This window comes from Choloepus didactylus, chromosome 2, assembly GCF_015220235.1.
Source record: "Choloepus didactylus isolate mChoDid1 chromosome 2, mChoDid1.pri, whole genome shotgun sequence".
Lineage (NCBI taxonomy): Eukaryota > Metazoa > Chordata > Mammalia > Pilosa > Megalonychidae > Choloepus > Choloepus didactylus.
This window is the reverse complement of record NC_051308.1, coordinates 176,667,377-176,695,009: the sequence shown is the minus strand read 5'-3', so window position 1 is coordinate 176,695,009 and position 27,633 is coordinate 176,667,377. Positions and strand designations below refer to the sequence as shown.

Here is a 27,633-nt window from a genome sequence, read left to right as displayed (position 1 = left end):
ATAAGGTAGTGCCTGGTCATATGGATTGCTGTAAAGTTCTCTAGGTGATTCTAATGAGCAGCAAAGTTTGAACCACTAGCTTGGAGGATTGCCCCACAATCAAAGAGGTCAATCTTCAGCTAAAGGATTCCCCATGCCTTGACTTTACTGAATGCATTGATTTTTCAAGCATCTGATAGGTTTATCTCCCTAGATTAGAAAATAAATACCATAAGAGTGATTTTCTTTTGTTCCTCAATGTCTCCCCATATCTAGAACAATGACAAGCACATAGCAGTTACTAAATAAATATCTTTTGAATGAATACATGATTGCTTTTATACGTCCATCTTCTAGTAGATACATGAACATAAGAATTCAAAAGATATTTACTGAAAAAATGAAATTACTTAAGCAACTGGGATATGTTTAAGGCAAAATCAAAATCTTCATACATATGTGTATATATATATATACACACACATACATATATATATATGGTTTAAAAACCCACACATATGAATACATCAAACATAGAAAAAGAATATACAAAGGAGTGCAACATTTAGCAGTTGTTTTCCAATATTCTTCACGTTCTTACTCTAAGAAACAAAAAGTAACCCTAAACAACTAGTACTTTAGCTAATATCCATAATAACATGTGCAGATAAGTTATTTTCTTTTAGAAACAGAATTACAGCTTAAACATAAAGAATACATGTCAGTTTAAAAAAATTCAAGTAAATAAATTTCTGGCACACATCATGATAGCTTTTCCAAATAGTTGTATAAAAGAGAGAAGATTGTTTCTGGTTAAATATTTGGTATCACTATTCTCACTATTATTTGCTTTTAGTTGAGATCCAATAGTTTGTTAGTCTCACACGGAAAATGTTTCTTAAACTATTTTGGCACTTCCTTATACATAGTTTGTTTATTTAGGAAAACCTATTAATAATAAGCTTCCTTTTTATAGTATCTGTATTCTCAGGAATGGCTTATTAAAGTTCCACAAGTATTACATAATTTTTAATTCAGTTAGTATCTTAAACTACGAAAATTTGGTTTTCTTAAAATGAGCATTGGTTGCTTGATTGTAGGCTTGTCACAAAAAAGTTCTGCTTCAATCTCTGTGGTTGGAAATCTTTTCTGATATATCAAGGGATATTCCTTCTGAAACTTAAAAAAAGATGAGGAATTAGAAAGTATTTTACACTGTTTCCCTAGCTAAAGCTAGTACTCAACATTTTGTAATACGAATTTGTTACCTTTCTCAAAAATATATTACAGAGACGAATCTCCTTTCACTTTGTCCTTTACCTCTCTCTCACACAAATCAAAGACAGATTGTAAGATCTCTTAGATCCCAGTTATCATCAACATTCCAAGATTTTGTTATCCTGCTAATTCTCTGTATAATTTCTAAATCTACTTCCTTCCCATTGGTCAAGCCTATGAAAATCATAGGGATCCAGTATATTTCATATTTCCGTAAGTGTGTCAGACCTAGAACTGGACTTGCCAGAACCATTGGGCTACTAGGTTTTGATTTAGAGGAAAAAATTCTAAATGGTAATGATGAGCCATGCAAAGATACATATTATAATCCAAATTTAGTAACTGTTTTCTCAGGTACATCCAAGCTATAATCATTATTATTGTTGTCATTCTAGATTTCAAGATAGAAAGTAAAATCAGGTAGATACTCGTATTTTAGAAGTAGTTTAATGTACACATACAATGTAGCATAATATATAGTCTATAGATACATACATACAATGTAGCATAATATATAGTCTATAGATACAAATTTAGAATCCAAAATATTAACATGTGAAATTAGAATCTAAATGTTATTAAATGACACTCAGCACAGGATATTAGAAAATAATTATAGAATTGAGAATTTGTTCATTTTCTTACCTGTTTTAGTTTTTTCCTTTTCTCCTTAAGAGGCAGACCCTTATTTTTAATAATATTCTCTAAAAGTTCTGCAATTGCAGCTTGAGAGGTAGAAACTTTTTGTTCATCAAACTCCTGTGTACTAATCTGCTTACAGTATGAGTAAGTTGGCAAAGGAGCAAGAAGTCCATCTGTAGGATTTTTAATCTGTAGTGACCAAAATGATACAGTACAAATCTATTAATTCTGCTCATGCTTTTATTTGGAAAATGGGTTTTTAAAATGAGATTTAATACCTATTATTTTACTACCAATCAAACATTAAAGACTAAGAAAACTAGGTATTATGCAGTATAGGGTAGTGATAAGTCAGTAGGATCTAAATCTCAGCTCAACCTAATAGCTTTGTAGCTTTCAGCAAATTTATTTAACTTCTCTTGGCCTGTTTTCTCATCTACTTGGCATATAATAAACATTAAATAAAGGTAGCTATTATTTGAATTACTGCTAACCATGGTTTTATTCTTTAAACTATAAAACAATTATCTAAGTGATATTTTAATTAACCTTAAAATATTAATGCTCTGACTTAGTTATAGAAATTATCTACTGTTTTGGGGGCCTAAAGGCATGGGCAGAGCCATAACTGTTGATAAGGGAAAGAAATTATAGGGAAAAATTATAAGTCAGAGCATTGTTAGAATGGTATGTATGGGAGAAAACATGGAAATATTGCTGGACAATCAAAGATCAAATATAGCAGACACCTGTTTTATATGTCTGCTCAGTATTCCTTCTCTTTTTCTTTTAATAGTTCCTTCCCATTTTACCCCTACTAACTTTGAAGAACAGATTCTCCTCTAATCTATGTAGACCAATGGATAGCAATTAGTGTGTGTCCCTCTCTCTACCCAACTCACCTTCAATCAACAAAAGGATGAGTATTTAACCCTGATTGGGCCAATCAGAGTCCATACCCAGCACTTTCCAAATTGGAGATGGAGGGATGGCTCTCTTTTACTTTGGATTATAAACGTAAGACTGTGATTCAAGAGCTTTTCTCACCCACATTCCCCACCTTGTGAAGGAGCCATTTATCACACAGGACCAAAATGGAAAGCCCTATTGCTATTTAAGTCCCCAGATTCTGTATACATTCTTGACTTTTAAAGGTTGTTTATGTGAGCTCACAAAGTCTCCTTTTTTGATTAGGGTTAGTTTGAGATGCGTTTCCCACTTGCAACTAACTAATGTAGAGAATTAGTTACCTACATGACCCTTTCTTAAGTAGTCAAGATGTTTCTCCACTGCAATTTGTAAGTACGAGGGTACTTGAAGAATTTCCTGGTGATGATCCATTAAGAAAGAAATTAATCTTGCAGCAAGAAGCTCATCAAGATCCACTTCTTCGGCACAGCATAAGACACACCGAGAAAAAGTGTGTATCATCTACAATTATATATTGAGAAATGCGACTTTAAAAATCTAAGGTTTCATATAAATCAGAATATTAGTAATTTCCAGTAGCATTATGCTGAAGCATTAAGTGATAAGCAGATTTTGGTTTTAAAATGAGGACAATAATTTATTATCATTAGAAAGGTAAGAATGTCTGTCATGCTTAAGTCTTTTTTGTTTTTTAACTATTTCCTTAATATAATTCAAAAGTATTATATAAAGTCTTAGATTTTCTTTAATTTTGTCACAATTCTATTAGTAAATACCATAGGTTCCATTAATACCACACAGATATTATAATTGCTTAAGCTTAAACTTGGTTACTGAACAATGGCTTATTATATTAAATCAATCCCACAAAAACACAAACCAGAAGAATATATAACATAAACCATTATACTCATCCAGCGGTTGCAAAGTTGGCACCATGTATCTCTTGAAACTCTGGAAAATAGTTTTTAATGCTGATTCCATCAGTCTTTAAATAGCAAATTAATACATATATTGTTAAATTTCATCACAAGGAGTCTTTAAATCCTGGGATAATGTTTGTGTTTCAAAACTAACTCACTCTCACTCATACCCATATGACCCACGAAAACACACACACACACACAAAAACACACATCCTAAAACAGAGTATTAGAAATTCTATTTTAAGTATTTTGCACATAATAGATGGTTATTCATATTTTCTCAAATGAAATACTTCTGATTTGAGTCCTGCCTCTTACGTAGGCTTTTCCTGTCTCCTTCGAAGGCTCAGTCCTCACTTGTTTTGCTCTTCTTTCTCTACATTCTTAGACTTAAAGAGCTCATCTACTCTCATAGCTTCAACTACTATCTCTATGCGAATGATTCAGAAAATCTGCCAACTGCCCTGACTTCATCAGGCTTACATTTCCAACATTTTGTTGGACAAATTTCACTTGGATATACTATAACCTCAAACTCAAAAAGTGTAAAATCAAAATTAGCACCTTTCCACCCATGTCTCTCAAAACAACTCCTACAAACTTTCTTATGCCTTTTAATGGTGACCATAACTATTCCAGAATAATTCTTCCTCTTCATATAAGGTTTGTCATTGTTAAAGTACTGCTTTTGATAATGACTGGAAGAATAGAGCTTTAGCTCCAGATCCTTTGCTGCTATGAGAACCTCTTTTAAACTGAAGTTGCATTCTGAGGAAGAAGCAGCTCTTTAAAAAAGAAATTAGAGATATAGAGGCTGGGTAAGATGGCGGAGTGGTGAGGAGCAGAATTTCATCTCTCCCCTAGAGCAGCTGGCAATTACCCAAGAACTATATGAAACAGTGTTTTCGGGGTCTCCAGTAACCAGTCACACATTGGACACAAGTTTGGAATTGGAGGAAAAGCTGAGATCGCAGCGAACATTGTTAAGTTCCCTGGACCAGGGGTCTGGCGCCCCTCCCCACCCAGACCTCACAGACTGTCTTGCTGCCGGCTCCCTGAAAGAGGGGGAAAAAAAACAAAAAACAGCAATCTGCTGAGGGCAAGAAGGGAGGCTCAACCCAGCTTCAACTGCAGAATTAATTAACAAATTAATTAACTAACTTTGGGAGCTGGGGTGCTAAAGAAGGGCTGGGCTCCGAGAAGTGGGGGCACGTAAAAGTGGGCACCCATTCCCAGACTCCAAAAAAGCCATTTTTTTTCCCCCCTACATTTTGTCCCTTCTGGCTTCTCACTGATCCCTTATCTTTTTGCATTTCAATAGCCCCCGGCAGGGGTGAAACTGAAGCGGTTGGAGAGTAATTATCAGACAATAGGCCAAAGCATATCTTTAAATGCTCTATTCTGACACTGACAAAACTTCCAGGCTGGTGAAAGACTTTTAAAAGAGACTCGTTTTTTTTTTTTCCTTTTTTCTTTTTCTTGATTTCTTTTCTACTTTTTTTTTTTTTTTTTTTAAATCTAAAAGTAATATATGTGGTTATTTTCTATCGGAAAGCCCAGGTTGAGGGACTAGGCTGGGCTTGGGGGAGACAGAGTACCCACAGAGTCTTTGAATTCCGTATTCACTACTGAAGGCCTCCACCCCCGTCTTTAATTGGCAACTCAGGCTGACCAAGAAATCTACCTGGAGAGGCCCCAAAGAGGAGAGAGGAGAAGGGAATAGTGCCCCTGAGAGGCAACTGGAGTTCTGAGGATTGGGAGAGTGGAGGGAGGTCCAGCTCAATTGGCAGTCCTCCTTCTGGGAATTCAGACTCCAGGGGCTGGAATTCAGATTCCAGCTTCAGTCAGCCACGCCACTGACAGGATCAGAGTCACCAGGAGAACTAAAGGCTCCATACCTCCTTACACTGGTGGGGGAGCTGCAGGCTGGCCAGCGCCACCTGCTGGACAGGAGAGGAAAAGCACCAATTCTAAAGGCCTCATAGGAGGGTCTCATTCTCAGGAAAACTCCATACCCTCCCAATGAGACCTGGGCCTCACTAGACTGGGAAAATCTGACTAGGGTCGACCATATCTGAGGACACCCACTCACAAAAAGGTTACATAGAGGCAGAGCAAGAAACAGAAAAAACAAGAGGGGAAAAATTCTGATCAACTAAATAGAACCTAAGTTAGAGGTCTAGAATAAGTTGAACTGAATAGCAGAGGCCAGAGAACAAAGCCAACCAACAAGAAAATCACTAGGTAAAAGACAGAAAACAAGCTCCAAAATAAACTAATCAAGAAAATCAGATGCCTAGACAACGTAAGATAACAAGCCATACCAGGAAACACGAAAACATGGACCAGCCAAAGGAATAAACTAATAGCTCAGCTGAGACACAGGAGTGGAGGCAACTAATGCTAAATAAATTTGATGAAATGAAGGAAGATATAGCAAAAGAGCTGAAGGATATAAAGAAGACACTGGCTGACTATAAAGAAGAATTCATAAACTTAAAAAAACAAATGGCAGAACTCATGGGAATGAAGGCCACAATGGAGGAGATGAAAAACACAATGGAGGGACACAACAGTAGATTTGAACAGGCAGAAGAAAGGATCAGTGAACTGGAAGACAGGTCATTTGAATTCATACACACAAAAGAACAGAGGGTGAAAAAAATGGAAAAATATGAGCAGGGTCTTAGGGAGCTGAGTGACAACATGAAACGCACAAATATACGTGTTATGTGTATCCCAGAAGGAGAAGAGAGGGGAAAAGGGGCAGAAAGAGTAATAGAAGACATATTCACTGAAAATTTCCCAAATCTTATAAAAGACAGAAAATTAGAGATTCAAGAAGTACAACGTACCCCAAATAGAATAGATCCCAATAGACCTACTCCAAGACACTGGTCAGATTGTCCAATGTCAAAGACAAAGAGGGGATTCTGAAAGCAGCAAGAGAAAAGCAATCCATCACATACAAGGGAAGGTCAATAAGACTATGTACAGATTTCTCTGCAGAAACCATGGAGGCAAGAAGACAGTGGCATGATATATTTAAGATACTGAAAGAGAAAAACTGCCAACCAAGAATTCTATATCCAGCAAAACTTTCCTTCAAAAATGAGGGAGAGATTAAAACATTTTCAGACAAACAGACACTGAGAGAGTTTGTGAATAAGAGACCGGTACTACAAGAAATACTAAAGGGAGTGCTACAGGCTGATAGGAAAAGACAGGAGAGAGAGAGTTGGAGAAGAGTGCAGAAATGAAGATTATCAGGAAAGGTAAAAGGAGAGGAAAAAATAAGATATGACATATAAATTCCAAAAAACAAAATGGTAGTAAAGTACTGCCCTTACAGTAATAACACTAAATGTAAATGGATTAAACTCCCCAATAAAAAGACACAGACTGACAGAATGGATTAAAAAACAGGACCCATCTATATGCTGTCTACAAGAAACTCACTTTAGACACAAGGACAAACATAGACTGAAAGTGAAAGGTTGGAAAAAGATATTTCATGCAAACAACAACCAGAAAAAAGCGGGAGTAGCTATATTAATATCAGACAAGTTAGACTTCAAAAGCGAAACAATTAAAAGAGACAAAGAAGGACACTGTATATTAATAAAAGGGTCAATTCATCAAGAAAACATAACAGTCATAAATATTTATGCACCAAACCAGAATGCCCCAAAATTCATGAGGCAAATACTGCAATCACTGAAAGGAGAAATAGATACCTCTACAATAATAGTTGGAGACTTCAATACACCACTCTCATCAATGGATAGAACATCTAGACAGAGGATCACTAAAGAAACAGAGATGTTGAATTGTATGATAAATGAACTAGACTTGACAGACATTTATAGAACACTACATCCAACAACAGCAGGATACACTTTTTTCTCAAGTGCTCATGGAACATTCTCTAGGATAGACCACATGTTGGGTCACAAAGCAAGTCTCAATAAATTAAAAAATATTGATATTATACAAAACACTTTCTCAGACCACAATGGAATGAAGTTGGAAAGAAATAAAAGGCAGAAGGTCATAAAATTCACAAACATATGGGGGCTAAACAACACCCTCTTAGAAAACCAGTGGGTAAAGGAAGAAATTACAAGAGAAATTAGTAAATACCTCGAGGCAAATGACAATGAAAACACAACTTATCAAAACTTATGGGATGCAGCAAAGGCGGTGCTGAGAGGGAAATTTATTGCCCTAAATGCCTATATTAAAAGAGAAGAGAGAGCAAAAATTGAAGAGTTAACTGCTCACCTGGAGGAATTAGAGAAAGAACAGCAAACTAACCCCAAAGCAAGCAGAAGGGAAGAAATAACAAAGATTAGAGCAGAAATAAATGCAATTGAGAACAGGAAAACAATAGAGAGAATCAACAAAACCAGAAATTGGTTCTTTGAGAAAATCAATAGAATTGATGGACCACTGGCTAGGCTAACAAAAAAAGAGAGAGAGCAGATGCAAATAAATGCAATCAGAAATGGGAAAGGAAATAGAACTACCGACCCTGCAGAAATTAAGGAGATAATGAGAAGATACTATGAGCAACTATATGCTAATAAACTAGACAACTTAGATGAAATGGACAACTTCCTAGAAAAGCATAAACAACCAACATTAACTCAAGAAGAAATAGATGACCTCAACAAACCAATCACAAGTAAAGAGATTGAGTCAGTCATCAAAAAACTCCCAAAAAAGAAAAGCCCAGGACCAGATGGTTTCACATGTGACTTCTACCAAGCATTCAAGAACAAAGTAGTACCAATCCTGCTCAATCTCTTCAAAAAAATTGAAGAAGAGGGAAAGCTACCTAACTCTTTCTATGAAGCCATCATCACCCTAATACCAAAACCAGGCAAAGATACTGCAAAAAAAGAAAATTATAGACCAATTTCTTTAATGAATATAGATGCAAAAATCCTCAACAAAATACTCGCAAATCGAATCCAGCAGCACATTAAAAGAATTATACACCACGACCAGGTGGGATTTATTCCAGGTATGCAAGGCTGGTTCAACACAAGAAAATCAATTAATGTAATACACCACATCAATAAATCAAAGCAGAAGAACCACATGATCATCTCGATTGATGCAGAAAAGGCATCTGACAAAATTCAACATCCTTTCCTGATGAAAACAATTCAAAGGATAGGAATAGAAGGGAACTTTTTCAATATGATAAAGGCAATATATGAAAAACCCACAGCTAACATCACACTCAATGGGGAGAGATGAAAGTTTTTCCTCTAAGATCAGGAACAAGACAGGGATGCCCACTATCATCATTGTTATTCAACATTGTGCTGGAAGTTCTAGCTAGAGCAATTAGGCAAGAAAAAGAAAGAAAAGGCATCCAAATTGGAGAGAAAGAAGTAAAACTTTCACTATTTGCAGATGACATGATTCTATATGTAGGAAATCCAGAAAAATCTACAGCAAAGCTACTAGAACTAGTCAATGAATACAGCAAAGTAGCAGGCTACAAGATCAACACGCAAAAATCTGTAGTGTTCCTATACACAAGTAATGTGCAACAAGAGGAGGAAATCAAGAAAAAAAATCCCATTTACAATAGCAACCAAAAGAATCAAGTATTTAGGGAATAAACTTAACCAAGGACACAAAAGACCTTTACATAGAAAACTATAAGAAACTGCTAAAAGAAATTGAAAAAATGGAAGAACATACCATGTTCATGGATTGGAAGACTAAATATAGTTAAGACGGCAATTTTACCTAAACTGATTTACAGATTCAATGCAATACCAATTCAAATCCCAACAACTTACTTTACAGAAATAGAAAAACCAACAACTAAATTTATTTGGAAGGGTAAGGTGCCCCGAATAGCCAAAAATGTCTTGAGAAAGAGGAAAGAAGTGGGAGGTCTCACACTACCTGACTTTGAAGCATATTACAAAGCTACAGTGCTCAAAACAGCATGGTACTGGCATAAGGACAGATATACTGATCAATGGAATCAAATTGAGTGTTCAGAAGTAGACCCTTACATCTATGGACAACTGATCTTTGATAAGGCAGTGAAGCCGAAGCAACTGGGAAAGAGCAGCCTGTTCAATAAATGGTGTTTGGAGAACTGGATATCCATTTCTAAAAGAATGAAAGAGGATGTCCATCTCACACCTTATATCAAAATTAACTCAAAGTGGATCAAAGACCTAAACATTAGCACCAAGACCATAAAACTCTTAGAAGAAAATGTAGGGCAATATCTTAAAGATCTTGTGAAAGGAGGTGGTTTCTTAGACCTCACACCCAAGGCACGAGCAACCAAAGAACAAATAGACAAATGGGATCTCCTCAAAATTAAACACTTTTGTACATCAAAGTACTTTGTCAGAAAAGTAAAAAGGCAACCTACACAATGGGAGATGATATTTGGAAACCACATATCAGATAAGGGTTTAATATCCTGAATATATAAAGGAATCCTGCATCTCAATAACAGAAAGACAAACAATCCAATTACAAAATGGGCAAAAGACATGAACAGACATTTTTCTGAAGAGGAAATACAAATGGCTCAAAAGCATATGAAAAAATGCTCAACTTCACTGGCTATTAAGGAAATGCAAATCAAAACCACAATGAGATATCATCTCACACCTACCAGAATGGCCATTATCCAAAAAACAGAAAATGACAAGTGCTGGAGAGGATGTGGAGAAAGAGGCACACTTATTCATTGTTGGTGGGAATGTAGAATGGTGCAACCACTCTGGAAGACAGTATGGAGGTTCCTCAGGAAGCTAAATATAGATCTGACATATGACCCAGCTATTCCATTGCTGGGTATATACTCAGAGGAAATGAAACTTAAGACAAACAGACATTTGTAAACCAATGTTTATTGCAGCATTATTCACAATTACCAAGAGATGGAAACAGCCCAAATGTCCATCAAAGGACGAGTGGATAAACAAACTGTGGTATATACACATGACGGAATATTATGCAGCTGTAAGACAGAACAAAGACATGGATCATGTAATAATGTGGATGAACCTTGAGGACATTATGTTAAGTGAAGTTAGCCAGAAACAAAAAGACAGATTCTGTATGGTCTCACTAATATGAACAGACATTAATGAACAAACTTTGGGAGTTAAAAGCTGACAACACAGGCGACCAGGAGATAGAAAGAGGGCAGAGATCAGCCATTTGATGCTGAAGGACTACAGAATGTTTAGGATTGATTGCTTAGATCCAGAAATAGATAGCATAATAATGTGTGATGGTAGCACGGTATTGTAAGTACACTGAACAAAGATGTCAGTGAGTAAAGCTGAAAGAGGTGGGATAGGAGAATGTATGACACCAGAGGTAAAGATAGATGATAAAGACTGGGACTGTATAACATGGCAAAAACTGGAGTGGCCAATGACTGTTACTAAATATACAAATATAAAAATGTTTTTGCATGTGGGAAAGCAAATGAATGTCAACCATGTAGAAAATTGAAAAAGGGATGGTATTCAGGAAAAAACATAATCAAAGCAAACTGGAGTCTATGGTCAACAGTAACATTGTAATACACCTCCATTAAATGTAACAAAGGCAATATGCCAATGCTAAATGTATATGAGAGGGGGATATAGGGGAGTAATATGGGATTCTTGGTAGTGGTGTTATTTGCTGTCCTTAGTAGTATCTTGTATTGTATGACATGTTATTTTTCTTTTTATCATTTTTTCTTATTGCTAAAAAAAAAAAAAAAAAAATTTTCTTGTAGTAATCAGTATGTTCAAGTGCTGATTGTGGTGATAAATGTACAACTTTATGATGATACCGTGAACAACTGATTGTACACTGTGGATAAATGTATGGTATGTGAATATAACGCTATAAAATTGTAGGAAAATATATATATAGGAGTAAAAGTGCTGGAGAAAACATGGTGAGAGGGATGATGCCTCACCAATATGGACTAACTACAATGTGTAAACTCAGAATTGAATCTTAGAACATAACCTAACGTGGACACAATAATTGTAATACTCCCTAGATTCTAAGCTCTTACAGCAGTTAACTCTAGCCCTGAATTGTAAGGCCTATCTCTAAACTTTGAGATGCTGATCCCCTAGCGTATAACCTGATTGGTCTCTGGAACAATGCATATCTCTGAGACACCTGAAACTCAGAGCTAGAGCTCGGCAGATATGAATGTCAGTATTAGTGCATACAGCCACTGTCAAAGGAAAAAAAAAAGCTGAGAAAGAGCCCAGACTTCAATTAGTGATATGAATGAAGCAGGTCTGGTTAAGACCAGGGCAAGCCAGGCCAAAGGATAAAGGTTGAAACTGATTGTATTTTAAAACTTCAACTTTCATATGAGACCAAGGGAATAGATATCTATTTGGTACAGGATCTAAATTTTCTAAACGGTACAACTCTACAGTCGATCTGTTCAAACACCACAATTGCATGGAACTTTGAATAGGAAGTGAGATATGGTAGGTTAGTATAGGCTGGAGTGAAATAGTAACACATCCTAGAGTAATTTGGGCAGATAATAAAACATATATTTACAGCCTCCCCCTCCCCAGCCCCAAGGATCTGGGGGAAGGTGCGGATGTGTTGGACATCCTCACCTGGACTGGTGGTGATGTTGTCACAAACATTGGGACTGGTGGTTTGATGTGCTGAGCCCTCGAGCATGGGACTTGCCCTTATGAAGCTCATTACCACAAAGGAGAGTCTAAAGTTGTATGTAATGGTGCCTAAGAGTCTCCCCCTGAGTACCTCTTTGTTGCTCAGATGTGGCCCTCTCTCTCTCTAACTGAGCCATCTCGACAGGTGAACTCGCTGCCCTCCCCCTTACGTGGGACCCGACTCCCAGGGGTGTAAATCTCCCTGGCAACGCAGAGTATGACTCCCAGGGATGAATGTGGACCCGGCATCATGGGACTGAGAGTATCTTCTTGACCAAAAGGGGGATGCAAATTGAGACGAAATAGTTTCAGTGGCTGAGAGATTCCAAATGGAATCGAGAGGTCACTCTGGTGGACATTCTTATGCACTATATAGATAACACCTCTTAGGCTGTAATGTATTGGAATAGCTAGAAGTAAAATACCTGAAACTACCAAACTCCAACCCAGCAGTCTGGACTCCTGAAGACAATTATATAATAATGTAGATTACAAGAGGTGACAGTGTGATTGTGAAGACCTTGTGGATCACACCCCCTTTATCTAGTGTATGGATGAGTGGAGGAATGGGGGTAAAAACTAAAGGACAAATGGGGTGGGATGGGGGGATGATTTGGGGGGATGATTTGGGTGTTCTGGTTCTTTCTGATGTAAGGAAAATGTTCAGAGATAGACTGTGGTGATGAACGCATATCATCATATGCGTATCATATCATATGATATCATATGATATCATATCATATCATATGATATCATATGATATCATATCATATCATATGATATCATATGATATCATATCATATCATATGATAACTATGTTATCATACTGTGGACAGTGGATTGTATATCATGGATGATTGTATGGTGTGTGAATGTATTTCAATAAAACTGAATTTAATAAGAAAAAATAAAAAAAAAAAGAAATTAGAGATAATTTAAGGAATTATTTCCAATCAATACTTGCATATAAATGTCTCTACCCTCAGTTTCACTATGTCTCTATTTTAGGATTGAGGTTGCTTGGCAACAGTATCACCCAATTTCTTGCCCACAATGACCTGTTATAATAATTCATCAAATACAACTTTCCTACTGCTATACTCACTGACTTTGACTTACTGTATGTGGATTCTCCATTAGTTCTTTATGTTTACAGAGTTCAAGTGCCCTTAAGCTTTCCACAGTGCCTATATTCTGTCTTCCATACCCACTAAATAGAATTGGCACAAGGCAGTATAACGTGGTCTAATAGGCTGTCACCAAGTGATGAAGGATGAATGAAGAGGCAAGCTCCTAATTAAAGACAAAGACCAGGATGTGAAAGTGTAACAAACTGGGCAAGGAGGATTAATGCTCCAACATTCTGCTGCTAGGAAAGGTTAGACTCTAAAGAGCCTTTCTAACTTTAGAAAGAATTTCAAGACCAAGACACCACTAGAGTGGTACTTTTAGATGGTTTGGCTTCTTTCTTTTGGTTTATGAACCAGGGCTTATTCTTTCCTTAAGAAAACAACTTACCAGTGATCTTGTACCCATTGCATCATGAAGTTGGGGCATATCAACATTTTGACTCATACGTGAAATCATGCGCATTAAAAGCTGAAGCTTTCTACGATTTGGTGGGGGAAGTAACAAGCAACATAATTGTAGCGCGCTGATAGCAACCCTCTCTAAATGAGGCTGCAACAAACCTAGAAGACAAAGTTACAAAAAAAAAAAAAAAAAAAGAAATCACCAATGCCACTAATTGCTTTCATACTACCAACATGTATGGTTATCACAAAGAAGGCAAAATATATTAGTATTCCATTTCTTTTGACTATTTCTAGAAATTCCCACATTCCTCAAAAGCATGTTAAGATTCTCATTATTTCTTTCACAACCTAATTTTAAGTATTAAAATTCTTCACTTATTACAAATAAAGTGACTCAGAATAAGTGAAATTGAAGGAAAAGAGAATTGGTGCTTTAGGTAAATGGAATAAATGTAGGTTATGACATGAAAAAAGTCTTTTACAGTAAGAAACACTTTCCTTTTGGAGGAAAAAAGTAAAGCAATTTCAGAGAAGAAAAGCCAGATAAGCAAAACACAGAGTTAGTGAACACTAAAAATTAATATTACATGCATTGAAAGCATCAACCTTACTTTGTGTGCCAGTCAACAGAGAAGCTGGAGGAAAAGAATTTTCTGAAAGTTCTACTGTACTTTTGCAGAGTCTTTTATTGATTGTGGCACTAGACTCTCGGGGTTCACATTCCATAGCTGTTTGCACATTTGTGCTGCCTTGTCCGAGATGATTGCTATAATTTGGTTTCATGGTAATTTCAGCCACTGGTAAATTGATATAGCTAGTCTCTCTTGTACTACTTCTTAAAAGCAAACTCTGAGATCTACAAAGCTGCTTTGGCTTGCAGTCCCCACTACACAATGCCTCTTGGTCTTGAAAAGTCAAAGTAGAAGTTCTCTTAAAAACAACACAGGGTGGTTTTTGAATATTTTCTTCCGAATGAAGATTTGGTAGGGATTCTTGTTTGGGATTAGATGCTATAAATTGTTTATTAGTTTGTCCTTCTATGCTCAAAACAGATTGATGGAAGACACTGGAGACCTCTTTACTTGAAATCCCTGGCATATCTACAATTCCTTCCAAAGAACAGCACCTTGGTTTGATGTTAGAAGGTAGAACATGCATACTACTTAAGCCTATTAAATTATGACAACTTCCTCCCATTCTGTCATTAGCACTTGCTCTTCTGTTTCTTAAATTAACTAGTTGCATTTTCCTAGTACATCTTTCTTGAAATCCATGATCATTTATCTGCAGTCTCTCAGCAGACTCTGATTCTTCTTTATTTTTGTCTTTACGAAGCAGACTGAGAAGAAGACACTCAGTTGATTTGAAGGAATTCAAACAGTTTAGGTGAAGGACATTTGAAGACTGTGGATCATCTTGGATTTTATGTATCCCACTGGATCTATCTGAAATTGTGATGTAGCCACAAACAACTACCAGGAAATGAAACAAAAATTAAGATGCAACTGTGTGACAGTGAACAAAAATAAAACCAAAACAATAGCAGAGTTAAAAATAAGGCATTACCATAGTATATATTGTTAGTATAGTACAAATAGCAGTTGCTTAATTCAGAAGCCACTTAAATAAGACACATGCAAGAAACATTCAGTTACAAACATGCAAGACTGACTAGAGGTTTTTTCACTTGTGGTATAAGTAACTTAAAAATTATTTCAAGAATCTGAGTAAAGGTACTGGGCAAGAATATATTTTAAAATAGCTTCTCTCAGTCTACAAATATTAAAAACCTCTTAACTATAAGGCAACCGTAGCATTACTGAATTTTAAAATAATTCATAGCCTGCCTCCTTCATGCTTACTTATATTTTAGATCTTTTATTTGTGGGAAGCTTGAAAACTTTAATAAAATTAATTTAAATAAGTAAATATTCATACGTACCCAAAATATTCACAAATAATTCATAAAACTCAAAGGTAAGTAGAGGCTCAGGGAGATCTAGAAAATAATCTGCAATTGTTCTGAATACATCTCGTTCAAATCCAACATAAGTTGGGTTATTCATATCATTACTTTTTGGCCCTAAGAAGTAGAGGGAAAAGAACACAAGCAAGATATATTTTATTTTAAATATACTTATAAAAAGTATAAAACCTACATTTCATGAAGGAACTCTGCCACAATTGAAAATTTTAATGGGTTGTGCACATCTTATTCCTTTTCATCTTTTTCACCAGGAATCACTGCAAGCAATTGGTAGCATTTTGTTTTAATACTTATACACTTGAAAAACTGTACATAGAGGAAAATTTTAAAAGCCTTAGGAAAATGTATCTTCAATGGGATTTTATTGTAATTCATTTTTTAAAGCAAAGAATATCTGGAAAGGCAAATAATTCCTCTGAATTCTTTTGTAAGTTTTCATTTCCATGAATGAATTTTGCCTGACATGAAGCATACTCTTAATAATGAATTTAAATAATGTTTTTATATTGTTTCTTTAGCTTAAAATGACTATTGAAATAATCATGCCAAATTATTAGTATCTTCCTCAAAAGTAAGATCTTATATCATTTCACAGATGAGGAAACTGAGGTTCAGGGTAACTTGCCCAAGATCATCAATCCTTTGGAGGCAAGGCTGGAATTAGAACTTAGAGCAGTGTGAAGTGAGAATAATGCCCAGGATCTTGAGGTCCAACAACATTTAAAGTGTGGTCCATGGACAACACACATCAGAATCACCCAAATGTGCCTATTAAAAATATGAACTCGTCTACACAAACTGGAATCTATAGAGGCTGAGTTTGGAATTTATACTTTTTAATAAGCTACTAAGGTGATCTTCATGAATACTAAAATGTAACAATTACCGACCTAGAATCACCAATTCAGCGGTTTATAAACATTGATCTGGGAAACTTCAATGTGAGAATTTTTGGGGGCATGGTTATTAAAAAAAAAAAAAAAAGATTCCCAACCTCCTAAATCAACTGAATCAGAATCTCTGGCATGGAGGTCTATGAATTTATATTTTTAAGAATCTCCCTATTAACTGTAATATGCATTTAGGTTTGAGAGTCACTATGCTTTCTTTCCAGTTAAAATCTTTCTCTTCCCAATTCCAAATACTCTCTTACCACTATGTCTACAAACTTTTGTATGGTCACACAAGTGTGAGCACACATACAGAAAAAGCATTAAAGAAAACAGATCACATATACATTTATTAACTTAAAGGCGAATATGGATTTTATGTAGAGCAAAATGAACAGACATTTTTCTAAGAAGGAATTAGAGATAGTCTTAAAATGTGAAATAAAAGATTTGATTCATTATTATAAAGTTTTCCAAGATAGAAAATACATATTTATTAGAATTTAAAAATATGGAATTTATAATTAGATAATCTAGGGTTGAATTCTAGCTCCTTATGTCTTAGCAGAAGACTTCCTAAGCCTTGGTTTTCTCTGGAAAAAATTTAGGCATAGCATACTGATACTGATTTCTGAATCTCACAGGATTACTGTGGAGATTAAATAAGAAGTTAAGTAAAAAACTCAGTACTGCATATGGCTAAATACAATGCTGTTAAATTGGAATCCAGTAAGATATATATTTGGAATTATTTAGGTATAACATGGACTGGGAAGAGAGGGAAGATACAAATTCCTAAGGATGGGACATCAGAAAAATCCCTGTAAATAGGTTTATGAATTGCTAACCATAGCCAAGATATAAGAGAGATTGGCAGTTAGGAAGCAGAAGATAGAAAGAGAAATTGTCAAAAATCTTAAGTGAATGATCAAGATCTTTAACTTGATTTGATAAAGAAAACATTTCTGTACCTCACATTTATTCACTTTATTGTTATTTATTCTATGTTATTTTGCCATATTGACCCCCAGGGGACAACAGAGGAAAATATATTTACTGAATATTAATAAAACTTCATTAATATTTTTAAAAATACTGATTTTTTTTTCATAAACATAAAAGTCTCATTAATACATCCTATAGAAAAGCAGCATGTTATGTAGCACCTGGATGCTGAAGCTGTGTACAATAGCTAGACGACCATAGCGAGCTCTATGAAACTTGATTTCTGTTGAACCCTTTCCACTTATAAGCTGCTTTCCTTTGGATATACCATTTGAACTCCAGCCCTCACTGAGGCAATTGGTGTGTGTTATACCTAAAAGTCCCTTGAGATCCTCAAGTTTATAATTTAATGATTTATGTGACCCAAGTCATAAATGATTGGCTTGAATTACAAGATCAGCTTCTGCACAGAAAGATTTAAGGGGTACGTAAAACATTCCACATACAAGAAATGTAATTGGTTCTACTAGTCCTTCATTTAAAAATCAAGGGAAATGATATGCATGATTTTATCAGTACTTTTATAAATTATTTTTTAAATTCTCTTGGTTATTATTAAATACTTTAAATATAAAACATTTTTAAACTTACAATTTGCTAGGCATCTCATGGCAGATAATACCCAGTGAGGGAGGTCATCTACACACAGAAAATGAACATTGCTTAGTAATCCACACATTTATTATGGCATTAACACAATAAAAAAGCCATTGCCCTTTAGAATCTGGTGTTAAGAGTCTGGGTTTATTTTATTATGTATTACTATGGTTTTACATATATGTTGTGACTCCTGCAGATTTGCACATAACTATTCATATAAGCTCCATGACGGCACGGACCATTTCTATCATGTTCATTGCAGTGCCTGACCCTCAAAAAAATTATGGTTAATCAGTAACACCTATCATACTTGTATACCTTTTGTATATCTAAACTTGTCATTTTCTTTAAATCAGGGATCAATCCACCTTAGGAGCTAGAATAATACTTCTTATAACCACTTAAATAATATTGACTTAAAAGTCATTCCACTGTGATTGCTAAGCACTTAATGATGATATAACAATATCCCCTGATGCTCCCTCTATTAAAGATTTCTACTTTCTATATTTGGTCTCTCTGTACCCCCAGTATAAATGCAACCCTTGTTACCAAGTTTAAAAAGATTAAGACTTCTTTTATTATGTAAGCTTAATAATACTAACCTGATTTGTCTTGTAGTATAACTACTCCATGTTTACTTGTATTGCTCATGTTGTACATTATATGTTGAGGAATAACTTGACTTGGATTTATGACTTCTTCCAGAGATGGCACACCTAAAATGGTTTGCAGGCTGAATAGAAGAACAGAAAAAATTGCCCCCCATAAAATAGGTGGAATAAAATCGAAATATAAAAGATAATGACTGGGAAACAAACACAAAAAGCTATCAGAAAGTTTTGTTTTCCTCTTAACAAAATTTCTAAGGCTCCAGTTTAGTATCCCCTGTCAATAACCTTCTAAGGATTCCTATATAGCTTTGATTTAAAAATACAGCTACAGCTTTGATTAAAGAAAAAAAGAAAAAAAGCAAATCCTACTGAAAGCATTTAATTTCTATTGTGCCAGAGCTATAGCAAGAACATTTATTAAGAAACACAGGCACAGGTCACATTCTAAGCCCTGAGAACTAATATGTTCATATTTTGATGAAAACTCCACACCACAGGAACTTCGATATAGCTTAGTTTTAGCTTACTAGATCAGAATAATATATCTCCAAACTTCTTCAACATCTCCCTGGCTTATTTCTCTATTATCAACTGAGTTTTCTTGGTCTTCATTGATTGATTCACACTTTATTTTCTCTGTATTTTCCTGTAAAGAGAATTAGTTTGGTGAAGTTTATTATGCTCAATTAAGAAAATATTGAAGAGCAATTCTGTTAATATCAATCCATAGTGGCATTACAAGGTAAGTGTTACCTGAAGAAGTAATGTAATATAAGGTGATACTAATTTTGGTTTTGTGGCTGCCTCCACACCTCAAACCAAATGAAAAGCAAACACTTAAATTATACAAATACTATTTCAAATACTTCTTACTATGATTTTTATCAGTTTCTAGGGGTTCTGAACAAATTTATATGAAAAGTTTTAGAATACAACACAAGTTGGAAGATTTCAGTATTGTCTTATATTGAAGAATCACTTACTTTTAATGATATATTATTAAGCAAATGTAATTATATTTAAACTAGGGAATAGTAAAATAATATTTTACCTGAGAGAAATGTAATCCATGCTTTTTAGGAGTCCTACGAGATAAGTTTCGTAATTTAAAAATATTATCTTTAGATAAGTTCTCTATGCTGTTTTTTCTCAATTCTGGATGCCTTCTTGGAAGAGTTTTAAGTGGGGAAGTTGTAGGAAATCTAGTTTAAAAATAACATGCAATTAAATAATGTGAGAACAGAAGCAAACTTTTAGAGCCTACTTCAAAAAACTACATAAACAATACGATTTATTATATTACCAAGGAATGAAGATTCGATAAAATCAATTTTTCCCAGTAAACCTTTCTAAGATGTTTTAATGGTTTCCTGCTTTCTTTAGTATTTTAATTTTATTTCTAGATAACTCTGGGTTATTATCAGGATCAATTCTGTTGGAGAATTATTGCTTGCACACAAAATGGTTCTAGAATGCTACATTTTCCTTTGACTGCTTATCTAATTTATATGTATTTTCAGTCTTTTACTTGAATGTGTTGTTCCAATTTCCAGGTCTTGGTTTTGTTGCTTCCTCTGATGGTAATGCTCTTTCCTCCCTTCCTTTTATGACAAAACATTTCAAAGATACATGAAAGTAGAGAATGACATAAACCAACATCCATTATCTAACTATCAACCAAGGCAAACTGTTAACATTTTGCCACAAAGACTTCACTATCTTTTTTTACATGAAAGAAAACATGAGAGACTGAAGATCCCTATCCTTTGCTTATTCCATTTCTTTCCCTCTCTTCTTAAGGGAAATTATTAACCTATAGTTACCACATTTTCTTTTTTGTCCATGTTCATATTTTTAATAAGTATACAAAAACAATATGTGGTTTGGTGTTTTTTCACTTTATGGTACCTTTTAAGCTTTTAGTGACCTCAGAAATTCCTTCTTATCTCAATGTCATAAAAATATTTTATTTTTCTCCTAAGCATTTTATTTTTCATTTTTAGGTATTTAATCCATGTATAACTTATTCTTTTCTGATGTGTGATTAAGATTTAATTTTATCCTTTTCCTCACAGATATCCAATTGTCTGAAAATATTCATTGGATAATCCATCTTTTGCCCCTTGATTTGTGAAGGTATCTCAGACTTCTATCAAGTTCCCATATATGTGTGGGTTTATATGTTTCTCTCAATAATTTTTTAATTTAATTTAAGCCCAGATATCAGATAAGGCACTTCTCCCTGCCCCACCTTGTTCTTCAATATCCCTTGGAATTCACATTACCAAATGAATTTTAGAAACTGCTTGCCAAATTCTATAAAAATATATTGGGGTTTTGAATGAAGACACACTGAATTTATATATTAATTTGAGAAGAAATAACTGATGATACTCTCTTTCTCCATTTATTCCTTTCAATAAAATTTTTTAATTTTCTCCAATACGGTCTTACACATTTTTGGTCAACTTTATTTCTAAGTATTTTATAGTTTTGTTACCATTGTAAAAGACTAGGGACAGAGAGACTAGCTGAAGTCTGGTTATTCTGAAGTCTAGTTCAGAAGCTAGCTGAAGGGTTATCGCAAAAATCCAGGTAAGAGAATAATGGCCTAAAAAAATAGAGCATTCTCAGTCAGGAGAGAAATGGACAGACCAGAGAACTCTTTAGTGAGTATAATGGATATGATTTTATAATTAAATCATACTTGAAGGGAAGAGAAAAGAGAAAGAATCAAGGCAAATATGGGGAAGGCAATGCCATTCAGTCAAACATGGAACATAAGAAGACGATGCAATTCAGTTTAGTGGGAGACATTGATTTTCTATATGTTACATTTGAAGTGCCTGTCTAGTAGGCAATCTAATAAATGGATCTGAAGCTCAGGAGAGATATCTTAATTGTAAGTTTTAAAGTCATAGGAAAAGTAGGTAAAGATATGGCATGAGATTGCCCAGGGAGAGAGGTGAGGACAAGTCCAGAGCCGGGAGGATCAGTAACAATTAAAGGATGAGCAACGCATAAGTACCTACAAAGATGACTGAGGAGTGTTAAGAGAGGAAAAAATTTGTAAAGTGTCATACAAAATGGATTATTTACATGCATGTTATTGCAGTTTACTTGTATGACATAAAGTGTTTTGAGTGCGTAGGCAAGAATCAATTTCTAAGACATTTCATTTGAAAATAACTAATGCTGTAGAAAAAAAAACAACAACATGGAAATTAGAATCCAAAGATGTAGTTTAACAGATACATAACAAAGAATAGTGGGTGCATGAGAGAAAAACCAGTTACGCTGGCCTGAGTAAGTCAGAAATTCTCCACAGAGGAGACCGTTACAGACGTGAGATTTAAAAAAATGTATAAATTTGTCAGTCTGACAAATATGTATTGTTTCAAGGTGGAAGAACATTTTAGACAGAGGGAACAATTTTAGTGAAGTATGGTCTCAGTTACCTCTCTGTAAAAAAGGGTTAATACCTATCCTGTTTGGCTATTTTAGGGATTAAATAGGAAAACATATGCATCTCATAAAGCAGGGTTTCTGGTCCATAGCTGCTTAATAAATATTCTTTTTATCCTGTGTTACATTTCTCTTGCCATTTAATATATAAAGTTAGCTATTATTTATCTTATCACATGCATTAATAAGATTAGCTGTTATTTAAGGGCAAGGGCCTGTGAATTTGTCTTTGCAATTCTGGAATTTATAATGATCTGTCAGTAATGATCTGTCCTTGAGAACAGCGTTTTCAAAACATACAGAAGTGATCATTTCTCACTCTTTCTCTCCCAATTTCCTAATTATATCTACTATTTAACATTTTAAAAGTTGAATTTTATAGCAAGTAACTTTAGCCTTACTATTTTCTGAATGCTTTTAATTATATTATGAGCAGGAACAGTTTTTCAGAGAAAACATTACTTCTGATGAAACTTATGTTTTGGCAAAAGTATAGTAAAAATGGAAAGAAATAAAACTTTATTATCAAGCAAGTCAGTTTTGTAGTCACATATCTGTACAGTACCTGAATAGGTGATTGTTGTCATCAAGATTTTCTGACCCCCATCGACCTTTGATATCTTCAATTACATGATTCTTAAGAAATTTTCTCAACAGTTGGATAGTCTGTTGCCTTGTAACTTCAGGACCAAAATTGTTATTATTTCTTAGTAAGTCATAAAGCCAATCCACTGCTTCACCTGCTGTGAAACAATTGCCATATTTTTTAAAGTGTTGCCTGTGTTTCCTCAGAGGCATCCCTGCCCGAAAAGATGTGGTAACTTCATTCCACTGCAAAAAGGAGGGGAAAATACAAATATATATATTTAAATTTAAACAATAAAAAGGAAATGTCTTACTGATTTGAAATAAATTAGATAGAGAAAATTCTTTCATTGCATCTGATTATGCTGTAAAAATTTATGAAGGAATCATTCATTACTGATTTTTTTAAATTAATTCTAGTGCTATAATAATATTTTTATGTAATGGTTTTTTAATTAAAAACACTCTATTGGCTGGTCAGTTTATTTAGGAAACCTAGGAAGAAGGAAGGAGAACTCGAAAGAACCTGCCTCTTGGTCCTCAATAGAAAAAGCATTTATTCTTGTTGTTTATCTCAATAGTAACACTATTCTGGTTGCATTTGTGGCCAGGCACTGTGCTTTACAAGTATTATTTGACTTTAATTTTCACAATTCTATGTATAGGTACTATTATGATCCCATTTTACAGACAAGGAAAATGAAGCACAGAAAGTTAATAATTTGACCAAGGTCATATAGCTAAGTGATGAAGCCAGGTATTCAAACCCAGAACCTGTATTCTCAACCATTATGCTGGCCAAACAACACATTGCAGGCAGTAGTATTACTGGTAAAAGGCCTTTAGTATTAAAATAGCTATGTATTTACTAGAGTATCTCTTCTGTGAAGATTCCTATAGTGAACATAGAACAGAGTGGATAAATTAAGTTAGCTGTAAGTCCACTGCATATTTAATGACATTGTAACATATCCACATTTTTAAGATACTGACATTTTCCAAACTGTCCCCAAATCAGCCAAACCTTTAGTTTGGAGGCTAACAGTGGAGCATGGAGGTGGTGGTGGTACATAATACACATGCCTCTATTTAATTAAAAAAAAATCCTACATTAGAGGTCAAGACTCTGGTTTGTAACCCCAGCTGTGCCACTACTAGCTGTCTTACCATATATCTAACATATGAGGTCCCAACATCAAAATGCAAAATTTAAGGGCCAAAAATACAGTAACTGTAATCTCTCCTCACACATCTCCAGTTCATGTATTTATTCAAAAAACATACATTGAGCTTAAATTATGTATTGGTCTGGGGATATAATAGTGACAATGACAAGAGATATCCCTGCCCTTAAGGAAATTACAGAATAGCTTTCCTAAGATGAGATATAGTGTAGTGGTTTTAAGAGTGGGCTCTGGGATCAAACTGCTAGGGTTTGTTTCCTGGCTCAAGCTGTACCACATATTGTTTATATGACCTTCTGGACAAGTTACTTTATGTCTGCGCCTCAGCCTCTTTGTCCATAAGGACAATAAGGAGACTAAGATGCCTGCCTAATGGGCTTGTTGTAAAGATAAAATGATTTAATACATGTAAAGTACTAGTAAGTACTTAGCAAATGCTTTCTTTTTCAGTGTGCTTTTACTAGTTTCCTCTAATTTAATAAATTTGAAACTAATGTACTAGGACTACAGCTGTTCTAAACTTCCTTTTAGTCCTAAATTCTATCATTTATGATAAACACAATCTTACTGAGCAATAGACCCTACATCAAGATCACCATAGCAGCAATTTTTGTGGTTTATGTGATTTTGGGGAGAGAGACTTTCTGTGGACCTCAGTTTCCTCATTGGTGAAGTAGGGCAAACAATACATTCCTACCTTAAGGAATTTCCTGAGAAGATACTGTATGTGAAAGTACTTGGTAACCTATAGAATAATAGACAAATATAAGCTACCGTTCTATAAGGATCTAAATGCACAGGACACTGTATAACAGTACAAGTCCAGTGATCACAACGATGGTCACTGATGGATACTTAAAAATATTTCTGTGTTTACTTTTCAAATAGGCAGCTAGCTGTAGGCCGGTACATCCTAGCAAAACGAACCGTCACATTTGGGAGTGCCTCTTTCTGTTCCCACAAAACACTGGAACTCATATGTTCTCTTATCTTGAAAGGGGGTAGACAAAAAGGCGAAAAATCGGAATGTTTCATGACGTTCCAGGAGATGCCATCACCAGGTACAAGAGTCACCTAACAAAGCAGGAGAAAACGATGCGGCCTTTCAGGGTCCCTTGTCTTTGGCTTGAAGGCTCCAGAGGGCAAGGGGTGGGAAAGTAGGAGACGCGTGCCAGACAAGGTCCCGCGATACCCGTTTAGTTCCCTGACCCTCCTTTCCATAGAAACAAGGGTCTCTGAGACCCATCCCTCCGTCCAGAATAAAATAACAAACGGTCCCACGTAAAGTGGTGGCCGCCATCGGTCCCGGCTGGCAAGTTCTCCTCGTTCGGCGCTGCCTTACCAGCTTGGTGGCCCGATAAGGCCCGGGAGGCACACCTCGATTCTCCATTCCGCCCACAGGGCCCAGAGCTCGGTCAGCGATCGGTGCAGTCCATGGCGCCGGAAGACGACTTGGGTAGACCACTGCCCCGCGGCGGCTCAGCGCATACGTTAGTCCCGCCGCGGATTTGAATACTCCAAAGGACTGCTCTGATTGGCCGCGACGTAGGATCACGTGATGCCGCCGGAAGGCTGCGGCCCGAGCCGGGATGGGCAGAGGAGACCCGGCCGCGTCGCGGGGCCGTGTTGGTACTAAACTGTGTGGCTGTGCTGGTCTGAGGCCGCGGCGGATGGCGCCTTTCCAAAGCGCTGGGACTGTGGGTCGATTTCGGGTCCTCACGGTGTTTCCTGACGCTGCTTCTCCCTCTTGCGGTAATTGGCAAGGTGAAGTTGGTTACCAAGTTAACAAGGAGTGAGGGTGAGGATGGCGGTTTAGTCTGAAACAGGTTTCGAGTTCAGACTTTGGCTTAAGTAAATTTGAAATTTTAAAAGAAAAAATCCCTACAGTATCTCCCGCAGTGTAAGCGAGTAAAACAAAGCATCCCCGGGGCTTGGCTTTCACCTGGCACTGCCACTGGTAAGTTTTGTTTTAAAAAGTTTCATGGTTGTCTATCTGTTGAAGTGCTCGCTTCCTCGTACATCTTAGTAGGGGTCATGATTCCGATCTTCCCATTGCAAAAATGTAGGGTAAAGCCCCCCTTTTAATTCGGTAGTAAAATGGTATATAAGTAGATTCCCTTAAGTACAAACAATTTCCTCTATTTTCTTTTAAATTGCTTCAGTCTGTTTTCCTCCCTATCTCTGGGTTTTTCCAAATTGGGTTATGAGCAAAGATCTTTTTCTAATGGTCAGACTGAGGAGAGATGAGCTAGGAGCCAATAGTACATGGTAGGAACTTAAATATTTGTTGAATGGGTGAATTTTTTTCATATCACCAAAAAGGAAGTTGGGTGATCCAATCTGATTATCATTCCTTTATAGAAAATTTATAAAATCTGTTTTCATGTTTGTAAGATTTATTTATCCTTGAAGTTTAGCCATTCTACCAGCCTTAGTTTGGTTATGGGCCTTTCATTACTCTTACCTAGTATTTGTTTGCTCTGAGAAATTTCCTCTATTTTCTTTTAAATTGCTTCAGTCTGTTTTCCTCCCTATCTCTGAAACTATTATAGATTATTTGATCTGGATATATCTTATTTTTATGAAGTCCTTTCTATTATAACGTTCATTTTATTATTTTTTTCTTAATTTTCTGAGAATTCCTCCAGCTGAGCTTCTGATTCACTGATCCAGTTTCCATCTTCTTGTAAGACTTCTCTCCTTGTTCTCAGAGATTACCTAGGAATGAACACTCAACACAACCAGGTCATATATTCTGTGCCCTGATTTTATGAAGTGGTCATGGGACCCCTGCTGAGTGAATCAGGGTCCTCTGGGTTTTTCCAAATTGGGTTATGAGCAAAGATCTTCTTTTTCTAATGGTCAGACTGAGGAGAGATGAGCTAGGAGCCAATAGTTTCAGGTGAATGGAGAATCCTAGTCAAGTGTAATGCGTGAATACCAAAAGAGACGAAGAAATGAGAGCTGGAGAGTTTCAGTCTTTCTGAATCTAATCAGAAAAGAAAACCAATTGTAAAAGCCCATTTTAAGATTCTGGTTCTCAAAAACCACTGCCGATACCAAGCTGTTAGTCAGGGTTCTCTAGGGAAATAGAACCAACAGGAGATATCTGTAAATAGGAGATTTTATAGAAATGTCTCATGCAACTTTGGGGATCCCTGAGTCCAAATTCCATAGGGCAGGCCATGAGCTGGCAACTCTGATGAAAGGTCCTTAGTGAACTTCCCAGGAGAGGTGGGCTGGCCGAAGAAGAAATGAAAGTTCTGTCTTCTTCCTTAAAAGTCTTCAACTGATTATATTAAATCCAA

The 27,633-nt window shown here is 35.7% G+C and overlaps 1 protein-coding gene across 4 annotated transcripts; it reads right to left on the bottom strand.

Annotated features, from left to right (window-relative positions):
• Positions 1–708: 708 nt before the first annotated feature.
• On the bottom strand, positions 709–25,757 carry DEPDC1 (DEP domain containing 1). Of its 4 annotated transcripts, none has more exons than XM_037816356.1 (12): positions 25,668–25,757; positions 23,122–23,387; positions 20,143–20,176; positions 19,619–19,737; positions 19,083–19,213; positions 18,469–18,516; positions 15,938–16,078; positions 14,607–15,467; positions 13,979–14,151; positions 3,154–3,330; positions 1,903–2,088; positions 709–1,158 (listed from the first exon to the last, which is right to left on the bottom strand). In XM_037816356.1, exons 1-12 carry the CDS (start codon positions 25,713–25,715, stop codon positions 1,018–1,020), a joined length of 2,325 nt encoding a protein of 774 aa, XP_037672284.1. In that variant the 5' UTR covers positions 25,716–25,757; the 3' UTR covers positions 709–1,017. The 4 variants fall into 4 exon arrangements, with proteins under 4 accessions (XP_037672284.1, XP_037672276.1, XP_037672295.1 ...); XM_037816348.1 differs by having other exon boundaries at positions 20,143–20,293; positions 25,668–25,715; XM_037816367.1 differs by lacking the exon at positions 14,607–15,467 and having other exon boundaries at positions 1,018–1,158; positions 20,143–20,293; positions 25,668–25,715.
• Between the last annotated feature and the right edge of the window lie 1,876 nt (positions 25,758–27,633).

Coding starts and splice junctions, on each gene's coding strand:
- DEPDC1 (XM_037816348.1), bottom strand. CDS start 25,715: ATGGAGAATCGAGGTGTGCCTCCCGGGCCTTATCGGGCCACCAAGCTG. Junction 16,079..18,468: donor CATGAGATGCCTAGCAAATT/GTAAGTTTAAAA, acceptor TCTACTTCTTAG/GGCCAAAAAGTAATGATATG. Junction 15,468..15,937: donor ATTATTTGTGAATATTTTGG/GTACGTATGAAT, acceptor ATTTCCTGGTAG/TTGTTTGTGGCTACATCACA.